The sequence below is a fragment of the Sarcophilus harrisii genome, chromosome 2 (assembly GCF_902635505.1).
Source record: "Sarcophilus harrisii chromosome 2, mSarHar1.11, whole genome shotgun sequence".
NCBI classification, from domain to species: Eukaryota; Metazoa; Chordata; class Mammalia; order Dasyuromorphia; family Dasyuridae; genus Sarcophilus; species Sarcophilus harrisii.
In genome coordinates this window covers 589747635-589760075 of record NC_045427.1, presented here as the reverse complement: position 1 = coordinate 589760075, position 12441 = coordinate 589747635, and the positions used below count along the sequence as shown (strand labels likewise).

Here is a 12441-nt window from a genome sequence, read left to right as displayed (position 1 = left end):
GAAATCTCCAATTCAAACCAAAAAAAAATTAGGGAAATTTTCAGAAGCTTTTCTTTATTTGAGAAGATATAAATAATGGGTCTGGTTCCCATCTTTGTCCTTTCTCTGACCTGTGGCACAGACTATTGTGGACTGTCTCAAAGATGCTCCCATTGGGCAAGTTTTCTCAGAGATCAGTAATTAAGGTCATCCATGGAGAATCAGTCAGCCAATAAATAAATATTTTTAAAGCATCTGCTATGAGCCAGTATTCTATTAAATACTAATCAAATAGATACAGTTATCCTCCACACTGTGGTCCCAACAAAGGACAGACTAGCTGGATCATAGTACAGAGGCTCTAAAAATACAGAACCGGCTTAAACTAGCTGTCCCTTCTGTACTAGGTAGAGATGGAGTTCCTTGTTTTTATCTAGGTGCCTAGCCCTGACCAAAATCTTCTGCCTTGCATCTCATCTCCCATACCTATTGCTAGCAAGATGAGAGAAGAATCTCCATTCATCCTTCTTTTCACAGAATTACCTGGGCTCAAAAGGCATTCTTCATCTTATTTTACTTGGCATTATAGCACTTTGCAGATATTGTGCTTTTTATAAATTGAAGATTTGTGGCAAATAGACCAATTCTATGAGCACCATTTTTCCCACAGCATGAACCCCACAGCATGTCTCTGTGTCACATTTTGGTAATCCTCACAATATTTCAAACTTTTTCATTATCATTATGTCAGTAAGGTGATTTGTGACCTTGGTCTTTAATGTTACTACTTGTTTGTGTTACTGTTTTAATTACTGGGGCTACCATGAACAATCCTACATAAGCAATAAATATTGTGTGTATTCTGATTGCTCCACTGACAGGCCATTCCCAGACTCTCTCCTCCTCTGGCCTCCCTATTCCCAAAGACACAACAACATTGAAATTAGGCCAATTAATAACTCTACAAAAGCTTCCTAGGGTTCAAGTGAAAGGAAGAGTCAATCATTGCAGCAAACTTTGTTTTGTTTTAAGAAATTATTACAGGCACTCCAACCTTCAGCAGCCACCAGGATGGAGACAAGATCATCCACCAGCAAAAAGATTATGTCTCATTGGTTCAGATGATGGTTAGCATTTTTTTTAGCCATAAAATATTTTTAAATTATTTTTAAAAACAATACTTTTGCAAGCTTAATAGACCGCCATATAGTATAAATATAACTTTTATATGCATTGGGAAATTAAGAAATACATGTGATTGATTTCAATTAATAATTGCTTTATTTTGGTGGTCTAGAACCTCTATCTCCAAGGTATTTCTGTATTGAACTGACTGCAGTAAATGCTAAATCCATTCTCAAACTAAGTGATTGCCCAATTTTGTTGCATTTCCATTTTTTTTCCATTAAAAAATTTTCAGCTCAATTTATGTCATTTTGGGTGGCATCTTGAATTCCTTTGCTATTCAGAATATATGCATGTTTCAGAATATAAACATTTCATTTTGCAATTTCTAGGGACACCAGAATAAGTCTTGAGTTATTTGAATTTGCTCTCCTTAATATTTGAATGTCTTCCTTCTTTGTGGCTGCTTGTAAAACTTGTTTGTCAGTGGAGTTGTTAAATTTGACTACCATATATCTTAAAATTTGAAGTTTCTACCTAGATGTGATGTATGGATCTTTCTAGTTGTCGCTTTGCTTTCTGCTTTCAAAAGTTGTTGAGAGTTTGCTTGTTTTATTTATTGCATTATGATGCTCAGGTTTTGAAATTCATCACATTCTTCCAGAATTCCTGTAATATTTAAATTGTCTTCACATTCTATTAAATTTTCTGCACATTCTATTTCCAAGATCAAAATTTTTGGCTTGAATAGCTTTCATGTCATCTTTTCATGTGATTGCTTTTTTTCTTGTCTTCTGCCAATTCTTCCTCCAGTTGAGTCTCTCAATATTGTGAAACTATTATTCTTTCAACTTTTTTTTTTTATTGAAGAAACTTGGCACCATGGATTTAATTTTCTTCTAATTTGTTATTTATTTTTGCTGAGAAGCCATGAATTCTGATCATTGTTCCATTTTGTTTTTTACCAAGTATATTTTATTTCTATTTTAACCCATTTTGCAATTTATTGATGTTGTTCGATGCTCTCCTGAAATTCCATAACCTTCTGTGTTTCATCAGGCATCAGTTCATTTTCTTCTGTCTCATATACTTATTAAGATCACTTTATACTGTTTTTGAGGACATAGTACTCATCTAATCACCTGATTTTATAATAGTCTATTAATTTATTTGCTCAGTGTTGGGGTTTTGTAATTGCATTTTATTTCTCTTAAAAATCTTTCTTGTTTCAGCATTTTTTCCTTATGCCCTCCTTTTATTTTCTTATTCTTTCCCCTTTGATGATGGGTACATACCAGGGCTTGGCTATAATGCTTACTCATCCTCCTACATTGAGGAATATATATATTATTGTCTGTAGTTTCTCTCTTAAGTAACTGGGTCAGGGGGCTCACAACATCTCTACCTGGTTTTTAATCCTTTTTGCTTTAAACCCAGTGCAGCTGCTTACATAACACACCTCCCCTTCCACACACATACCCATTTCTTTTCCTGGATCTCATCTTTTTCTTTTCGGATTGAGCTGAAGCAATATCTACTTTTTTTTTCTTTTTGCAGAATTAGGAAAGGGTAATGGTGTTCTAAAGAGTACTCCTGTAGTTTTGAGCCCCCTAATTTAATGGCTGTACCACAGAGGGGGCAGCAAGGACTGGGGAATGTACCAGTAGTTTCTACATCAAAAGGTGAATTTCTGTGTGAGTTCCAAGCACAAGTCTCTTGGTAAGTTTGTAGTAGAAGTATAGAGTTGGACTGAGGGGCCGGGAGGGCGGCATTGAATTAAAGGTTATGTTTTAACAGTTATCTATTTCCCAAATCAATTCATAAAGTTTTTTACATTGATTTGGGAGAAGGAGATTGGCCTGTAGATTTGGCTGTAATTGTTCTACATCTGGTACATAATTGCTTCTTGGTGTTCTTTTTGAGAATCAGTGGGGATTGCAAAAAATGTCTAAGTCGCATATTGGTGATAACTGTCCCTTGAAAAAAATTAGTGACTTGCCCCATCCATTTCCTCTATCTTTGGTGTGATAGGCAAAAAAGCAGAGATTATTGTTGAGGGTGAATTTAATAATATTACCTAGTTATTTAGTGAAAAATCTTCAGTACTTAAAAGACAAAAAATAGATTTGAAGATGGAAGAATCTTAGAATACCTCAGCGTAAAGCCCTCATTTACAGATAAGGAAACTTGTACTTGGTAAAGTTAAGTGAGTAATCCAAAATCACATAGATTATAATTGACAGAGCTGGAATTGGTAGTAAGGTCTTCTGACTCTAATTCCCTGAACACATTCTAATATATCATGTTGCTTTTCAAAAACAATAATAACAACAAAACTCATTCTTATTTTAAACCATTGATGGCAAAATTTTATGTAAAGCAGGGGTTCTTCACCTAGGATACTCGGAATTTTTTTTTTTAATTTTATAATTGTATTTCAGTGTAATTGTTCTGCTAAGTTCCTTCTGGAATCAATCAGGTCTGAGTTCATACAATTTAGTTTATCTTGCAACTTTTAGCCCTAGAGTAGAGACTTGGTTAAAAAATATTATGCATTTAAAATAGCTTTCTATACGCTGTTTGTTTACATTGGGATAGCAAGGAGCAGAAGAGAGTTTTTGGACTCTGGAAATCCACATTGGAGTCAAGAAGTTATAAACTCAAATTTTATTTGTGATAGTTCCTAAGAACGTAACCAAGGATAAATCATTTCCTCTGTTCCTCAGTTGCCCTATCTGTCAAATGGGCATGATAATTTTTACACTACCTATATCACAGAATAATTAATTATACGGCTCAAAAGAGATAACATATGTAAAATGCTTTATAAGTTTCAGAGTAATGTATAATTATCGGTTATCATTGTAAAAGAAAAAGATTACATTATAATATAGATTTTTTTTCACTGTTTTTATTGAGCATGTTTGATTTTTGGTTTGGGGTTAAATAAACTTTTATAAGCTGACCAGAGAATCAATGCAGCATACATTAGGTAGAGAATGTATTCTGAGAGCAAAATGGTTGATTTACCTATGAACTTTAGAAGCTCAATCTATTCAGAAGTTTGGAAGTGCTGAAATTTGCATAGAGAAAAAAAAAAGTCCTTTCCAGAAACAGCTACAGTTAGTGAATTCTATGGTTTCCTCCAACATCTATTACAAAATCTATTATAGGACAAAGACAGCAAAATTATTGAACCAGATTTCATGATGCAGAAAAAGAGACTGAGCCATAGAGAGATGCTCATGCGTTTTTGTTCTAGGCATTTCTTTCCCATGGTTCAATATACTCCAATCCCAGGTGTGAAAAAATTTCTTCTTCACTTTCAGCTTTGAGGAAAGTCCTCTGAAAACCATAAAACAACAAGAAGTGAAATTCTAGTACATTAAAATACGGTACATTCTCACTGGGCAGCTCTATGCTGGCACAATAGCACATTTACTTTAAAGGAATCATTGTGTAACAGAATTATGAATTGTTGGGGGGGGTTTAAATTTATACAAAAACATAATTCACACACACTTATGGGCTGAAATTATGAAAGCTAGAAAGACTGTTTTCCTTTTTCAGATATCATATAATTCAATGCCAATCCATGGGAAAATGCCAAGGGCATCTTCAGGTTTATAATTAGACTGTTTTGTAGAAACAGAATTTTTCCCCATATGTGGCACTAGCAAACAGTATGAGAAATTAGTAACTGAGCAACAATATGTATATCTATACATATATAGATATACATATGAGCAGTTATAATATATAACCTTGACAATTATGAAGTACATTATTTCAAAGAAAAAAAAAACTCTACCTTAGTCTTATCATACAAAGCATGATTATCCAACATCATCTTCTTCTCATGGGTAGCATATCTCCTCAAGTCTCTTTCAAATTGCTGTGAATTACATATTAGATGTAAATTCATACCATATTCAGAATGTCTTTATTACTTAATTATTAATGTTTTGGAATATTAATGATCGGGATACCAATAGAAATGGTTTCTACAATAAAGTTGATAAATAGGACAAAATGTCCATTTCAGTCTTGCACTCACAGAATCGTTTTTTCAGCTGGACAGGTGCTATAGTCAAAAAGATTAAGTCTAATACCCCTTCCATAAGATTTGTGCTGTAAAATGTCATTGTCTCGGTTCTCTCTCTATTGAAATTGTTCCCACCAAGGATCTAGATCCAATGGTCTTTTCAATATGTGAAGACTGTGATCTTGTTTTCTCCCAGATAAACATCATTAATTCCACTATCTCTTATGTTATCTGTTCTCTATCTCCAATCTGGTTGTTCTACAGGCTCTATATATTCTCTCTGGTTTGTAAACCCAGAGCTGAATAATTCTAGTCACAGTTTCTGCCTGACTCTGAATATAGTGGGATAATCACTTCCCTCATTCTACTAACTATTCCTCTCTCAATGCAGCCCATGATGCCATCAGATTTTGGGGGAGGTTTTTTTGCCTGCTGCATCTCACTAATGATTCACATCAAGCTTTTATGTTATTGTTGTTGTTCAGTCATTTTCATAAGTTCCTGATTCTTTTCGATCCCATTTAGGATTTTATTGGCAAAGAAACTGGAATGGTTTGCCATTTCCTTCTCCACTTCATTTTATAGAGGAGCAAACTGAGGCAATCAGGGATCCTTGCCCAGGATTACACAGCTAGTCAATGTCTGATGACAGATTTGAACTTGGAAAGATGAGTCTTCCTGACTCCGGTCTGGCACTCTATTCTACTGCAGCACCTAAACACCCGGAGCTTATATACTGTCCACTAAAATGTGGAGGCCTTTCCCAAATAAATCGTATTCTACCAATGTCTTGCTGTTCCTGTACTTTAGAAGCCTTGCATCATGTATAGAGTACTACATTTAGAATCAAGAAGTCCCAAATGCAAATCCCATCTCAGACTTACTGTGTGATGCTGGAATCTCTCAAGGGTTTGGTTGAAACCAGAATAAAATATCACTTGGAAGTATTCAACAAATTAAATAAAAATACAATAGAACTTAAGTAATGCTAATAATTTCTAAGTCAGTATGAGTTGCAGGAACTCTTAACTACTGTTTAGTGGCCCCTATTACTATTTACATTTGATATCGCTAGTGTAGATGATTCTAATTTAGATGTAGGACTTCACATTTATCTATTAAGTTTCATTTTCTTTGGTTTAATTCATTTAAAAAACTTATTCAAGATCTCTGGATCCTGGCTCTGTCCCCTAAAGTCATCATCTCCCATATAACCTCTATAAATTCGTTATACATGCTGTTTATACCTTAATCCAAGGCATTGATTAAAAATGTTAAAATGAAAATTCTTAATATTAAAAAATATGGGAGAAGGGACACAGTTTGTGGAACTGCAGAATCAGGGGCATGAGATAGCAGCTAAAAATTAAAACAAAAAAAAATAATGTGATGTTAGGCTACATTAATAGAAATATTGTGTTCAGTTCCAGGGAGGTGATAATTCCTTTGGACTCCCCAGATCATAGGAATTCTCTGCCCTGATAATATCAGTGTTTTCAAAGAGGTGCTTTGAAATCTGCATGATGAGAAACCTAGCTTCTAGCCTTAGCTTAACCACACTTGAAATCTTAGTCTCTTTTTGTTATCCAAAAAATGACAGTTCATCCAGATCACCTTTGAGATCCCTTCTGGGTCTAACACTATCTCAAAGTCCATGAAAATTAAGACTTCGAGGATAGCCTATATAATGTTTTAAGATTTGCAAAGCACTTTTCCATCCATTAGCTCATTGATTCTCACAAAGATCTTACAGGATTAAGTGCCATGGGTATTAGGATATGCATTTTTACAGATGAGGATCACAGAGATTATGTAGCCTTCCCAGGGGCGCACTGCTGGCCAGGGGCTCCTGAGGTCCGACTTAAGCCCTTTATTCAGTATAAAACCTCGAGTTTTGAGAAGAGATGAACTCTTTAAGGCTTGGCTCCCTGGCAGGTTCACGGAGCGATGAGGTTTTTATGAGACTGACACAAGAGCCCCATGGAAAGAAATCTGTGACTGTCAGAAATGAAAATGATATCCTAATGCGTTAATCTGCAAGGGGGAAAAAAGGCAAGGACATGAAACAGAAGGAGAAGGAGGCAGAGAAGACGATGTGGGATCAGAGGCAAACTTAATAAAATAAGGAAACCTCCCAAAATCAGCGCGGGTGGAGTGATAAATGAGGTAGTAACTCCGCCTGGTGGTGAGGGAGGGAACAGATTCCACAACATGGATTTTAGAAGAAATGCATCTTAAAAGTTTATTAGATCTCTTTAAACTCTTAAAGAAAAATTCTTAGGGGCAGCTAGGTAGCTCAATGGATAGAGCACCTGCCCTGAAGCCAGGAAGACCTGAGTTCAAATGTGACCTCAGACACTTAACACTTCTGAGCTATGTGACCTTGGGCTAGTCACTTAACCCCAATTGCCTCAGCAAAAAAAAAAAAAAATGCCTTGAGGATCCATGAAAGTCATCCCTAAGAAAAGCAATTTCCCAATTTAAGGTGGAGGGAAAGGGCAAATAATCCCAGGAGTCAATGTTAGACAGTGACAAGATTCTGAATCTAGAATCAAAGAACATAATTTTGAATCTAATCTCTACCATTCCCAATCTTGGAAAAATACCTTAATTTCTCTAGTCTTCTTTCCATGCTGGTAAAATGAGGGGGTTCTCTCAGTGTCTCTTCCAGTCCTAATTCTATGATGCCATGTTTAATTATAATATGTAGCATCAAAAAGTGCCTTAAGGTTTGCAAAGCACTTTATATACCCTAGCTTATTTGATCTTTACAAAAACAAAACCAAACTTGGGGAGTAGGCATTATTATTATTATTATCCCCATTTTACAGATGGGGAAACTGAGGCAGACAGTGATGAAGTGACTTGTCCAAGTTCACAAAGCGAATAACTAACTGATTGAGGCAGGATTTGAAATCCAGCACTCTATCCACTGGGCCACTGTGGCAATGCTACCTATATTTAATCCAGACAAGAGAAGATTTAGGGGAAATGTGAGAACAGTCTTCAAATTTTTGAAAGACTCACAGAAGGCATTAGACTTGATCTGGGATCAGAAGGTAGAGTCGGGACCAATAGGCACAAATCGCAAAGAGAGATCTCTAAGTTTGACATAAGATGGGAGAAAACTTCCTAGAGATTTGAGCTGCCTCAAAGTGATCCCCAAAGAGGACCATCCATTGAACTACTCCAGGTTGAGCCTTTCCTAGAGGTCTTCAAGGGAAGACTGGATGCCCAAGACTGTAGAAAGGACTCTTGTTCAGACGTGTGCAGGAGCAGACAGCCCCTGAGAGCCTTTCTGTCTCTGTGCATCTGTTTTACCCAGAACAGCTCCCTCTGGGCTACTTTTCCGTGCTGATTCGGCCCTGACACAGTCATTGCACGGATTCTAAGAGCAGGACTGCAGTTTGACTTTCCTTTTATCCACACACACACACATAGTGCACATAGTAGGCAGCTGGGGGACTGCTTGTTGGATTGTTATCTTAAATAAGTACTTAGTGACTGACTGGCTGACTGGAATTATCCCTAGAGGGGACAAAGATATCACCTGTAGGTAGACACAGCTTAAAATAGATTTGAGGCAGCTTGGACATATAGTGCTCCAGGTCATCTAGGGATTGACAAACCCAGAAGAAAACTGGCCTGGGGTGGTGCAAGTTCTTAACCTCTTACAAGCAGAGATAAAACAAGACTAAGACAATCACTTGTCTTGGGTGTAAGCAGAGCTGAGGGCTAAAGAAAATATCTAAGAGAGGCAAAAAAAACTACTAGAAAAAAATGGGCAGGCACTAGTTTGCATAGAGCAGCTAGGGGATGCCATAGCTCACAGGGTACCAGCACTGGGGTCAGAAAGCTTCATCTTCCCGAGTTTAAATCCAGCCTCACTAGCTGTGTGACCCTGGGCAAGTCACTTAATTCTGTTTGCCTCAGTTTCCTCATCTCTAAAATGAGTTGGAGAAAGAAACCACTCCAGTATCTTTGCTAAGAAAACTCCAAATGAAGTCACAAAAAGTCAGACAAGATGGAGCACTACTTGACAACAATAAAAACAACTAGTTTGTATTCTTTAGGTGCCAAGTGACTGGTGACAAATCTTATTCTGAAGCATGTAAGACTTAAACAGTGGGAATAAATTGTTAATTTCCAGGTTGCTTGTTTGAAATTTGATTGAGTTTTTCCAAAGAAACAGCAATGCTAATCCCTTATCTTCATCTCAGCCCTTATACCCCAACTGGAGTCCCCAGTGGAAATGCTTTGGACCAGAGACATTGCTCCAGCTGGGAGTAGGGAGAATCTTGCCTCTCTCTATAATATGTAAGGTTGGAAGACAGGCAGTTCCTTATCTATGTCTGTGGAAGGAAATTTGTTTCTCATTTGGTATTTTAAATGGTGGTTAGGTCTGTAGTGCCATTAGTCCTGTAGTTACATTACAAGTTAAATCAGCTTTTATGAGGTGTCTTGTGATTTTATCTTCCATTTATAATTCTGTGAGGAAATGGGTTCCAAGTTCCACACAACTGATTTACAAAGAAAAAGACTTCTTAAGATGTTTTCCAATTAATGAGTCAGGAAGAAAAATCTGATTATATTTTGGTAAATTTAGAGAGTTAATTTGATTTTGCAATAGAATTTATACCATATTGATGATATGAAATTAAAAAGCTCTGGTAAGAAGAAAATTAATGCTGGGAAGCATCTGACTGGGTGGGGGGGGGAGATCTTTCTATCAAATATGCCTGATAAAATCTCATAAATAAGATATATAAACAACTAACAGAAACATATAGGACCAAAAGCCAGTCTTAGTAGATAATTGTTCAAAATAGTTGTCAAAAGAAGAACTGCAAACTACTAATAAACAGGTGAAAGAATGGCCTGGATCACTAATAATAAGAGAAATGCAAATCAAAACAAGCTTGAGATTTCATCTTATACCCAGAGTAGTCAATGTTAAAGTCCCTCTCAATTAATTCTATGTGAAATGAATCCTATTCAAAAGTATTTCCCTCCAAATCATCATTTCCCTAACTGGTGCCCAACTAGGAACCACCAAAATCTTGCAAAGACTAAAAAGGAATTAATGGTTCAAAAATAGCATCTCTGTAGACTGCCGACTTACCCTTGAGCCTGACCAGCCTAGCAGAGCATATGCATACCGATCATATGGACACACCACTAGATCCACACGGATGGCCTTCCAGTTTTTTGTTTGAAGACCATTAGATCCTTCAGGCCCTTCCCATTTGCTCCTGTCTCCCCTCTGGCAGTATAATTTTAGAATCAAAAAGCATTTCTGAAAATGGTCTAAAGCATCAACCTTCCTGCTTGGCAACTTTAGATCTTCAAATGTTGATTCCATGAGATCATAGTACAAAAGTAAACCCTAAAAATGAAAGGCAAAAGGACTTCATTATTCTTTCCCAAGTAAATAGGAAAACCACACATTGCACATTGGGACTACTTGGAAGAAAACTAAGACTTAAAAAAATCTTTTAAATGCTATTTATTTAAGTATCATATATCCCTCTTCCATCCTTGGGAAAGAGGAAGGAAGTGGTCACTGCCTTTTTTTTTCCCACTTTGCAGAAGAGGAAATGAGAAAATAAGGGACTCCACCAAAACCACAGAGATTGCATGTAAATGTAGGATTAGCAAGACTGAATTGTCTGAGTCACTAGACAATGTCCTTTTTCTTTTTTAAAAAAAGGTTAAAAATCATAGAATTCCAAGCTTGAAAAGGATATTGGAGGTCAACTAGTCCAATCCACTAGCTGATTCAGAATAATAGCTTACATTTTTCAAAGTTTTATAGTTTCTAAAATGTTTTAGCAATTAATAAATCAATGAGTATTTGTTAAGAGCCTACTATGTGCTAGTTAGTGTGCTGGGTTTTGGGGAAACAGACAAAAAGACCTCTCTTCTCAAGGAATTATTCTACTAGGAGAGACATAACTGTTCAGAGTAATAGGGACAAAATCAATAAAAGAAGGAGAGAATTAACAAGTGGAAGGAAGAATAAACCTGAGTGTAGAAGTTAGTGCTTGAGCTGCATCTTGAAAGGACCAAGGCATTCTATGAGTTGGAGTTAGGAAAGTGCATTCTGGGTATTGGGGATGGCCAAGAGCAAAAGCATAGGGATGGGAGATGGTGCATGATGTGGGAAGAACATAAAGAAAGTCAGTTTGTCTGGAATGTACAGTGTACAAAAGAGAGGAATGGATAATGGAAGCTAGAAAGATAGATTAGAAAGAGCCAAGAAGGTGCAGTGACATAAATCAGTACATGTTCCTTCTCCCAAGTACTTTTTCAAATAGACCTAGAAATTGTACCAGATAGAATCCGAGAGGGAAAGTCCAGAAAAAGTCACATATTTTTTCCAGCGTAGGTCAGCATAAGGAGACAGTCAGAGAGGTCTGTGGACACTGGGGACTGGGTCTGGCAAGGAGCAACTGGATGGAGCTCTCCAACACTCAGAAGCTATACATTTAGGAAAGCAGAGATCCCAAATACTGAATTACTTATATGAGACACAGTAGTTCCCATACGGGGGCATCACTATGGGAACAAATATTATCATTAACTTTGTCAACCACTACCCAGTGTTAGATCACAGATCTAGAGCAGGTTAGATCTAAGGGGTCTATTTGCTTGGAATTCTATGATTTTTAACCTTTTTTAAAAAAAGAAAAAGGACATTGTCTAGTGGTACCTGGTTTGAGGGTATGTCACACGCCTTGTACCTAGAGAAGAGCAAATTCAGAAGTAAGCAGTAGTGATGTGGCTCAGACCCAAGGAATAGAGCAGATTCCCCGTTCTAGCCATTTGTAAGAAGCCTATTAGAATAATAAGGGCAGAAATCCAAAGCCAAAGGAGAGCCTGCAGTTCCGAATAAGCAGAACTTCCCAGCTAATTATTAGAGGGAGTCTGCCCCTGCTCAGCCCCCAAACCAGGTCGGGAATTTGCAGAACTCAGACTGGAAGAGCAGCAACCAGACTTTGCCTTAGATTAGACCACTTTGAGAGCCCTGAAGTTTGCAAGTCCCCAATCTGAGCTGTCCCTAACATCCAGATGAAACTTAATACTCAATACCCTCAGGAAAACAGCAACATGAATAGCCTAGATGTTCCCTCCAGTCATGCTCAGACATATCCTAACACTGAGTCTTTAACCAGGAAATATGTTGAAAGAACTAACAAATAAACAAATGAAAAAAATTCTACCACAAAAGAAGAGAATAACTCAAAAACATCTGCAAGCAAAGCCTCAAAGTAAAACATAGCTTGGGCATA

The 12441-nt window shown here is 36.9% G+C and overlaps 1 protein-coding gene across 2 annotated transcripts in view; it reads right to left on the bottom strand.

Moving 5' to 3' along the window:
• Positions 1–3004: 3004 nt before the first annotated feature.
• The window catches only part of DNTT (DNA nucleotidylexotransferase), a 30823-nt gene continuing 21386 nt past the window's right edge, over positions 3005–12441 (bottom strand). Inside the window, exons 9-11 of one of the 2 annotated variants that reach the window (XM_003755238.4) lie at positions 10272–10535; positions 4916–4999; positions 3005–4449 (exon numbers count right to left, since the gene is read on the bottom strand). In XM_003755238.4, coding sequence (XP_003755286.1) covers positions 4363–4449; positions 4916–4999; positions 10272–10535 — 435 coding nt within the window. In that variant the 3' untranslated portion in view covers positions 3005–4362. The remainder of the gene's footprint in view (positions 4450–4915; positions 5000–10271; positions 10536–12441) is intronic. The other variant, XM_031956174.1, reaches the window with a different exon arrangement.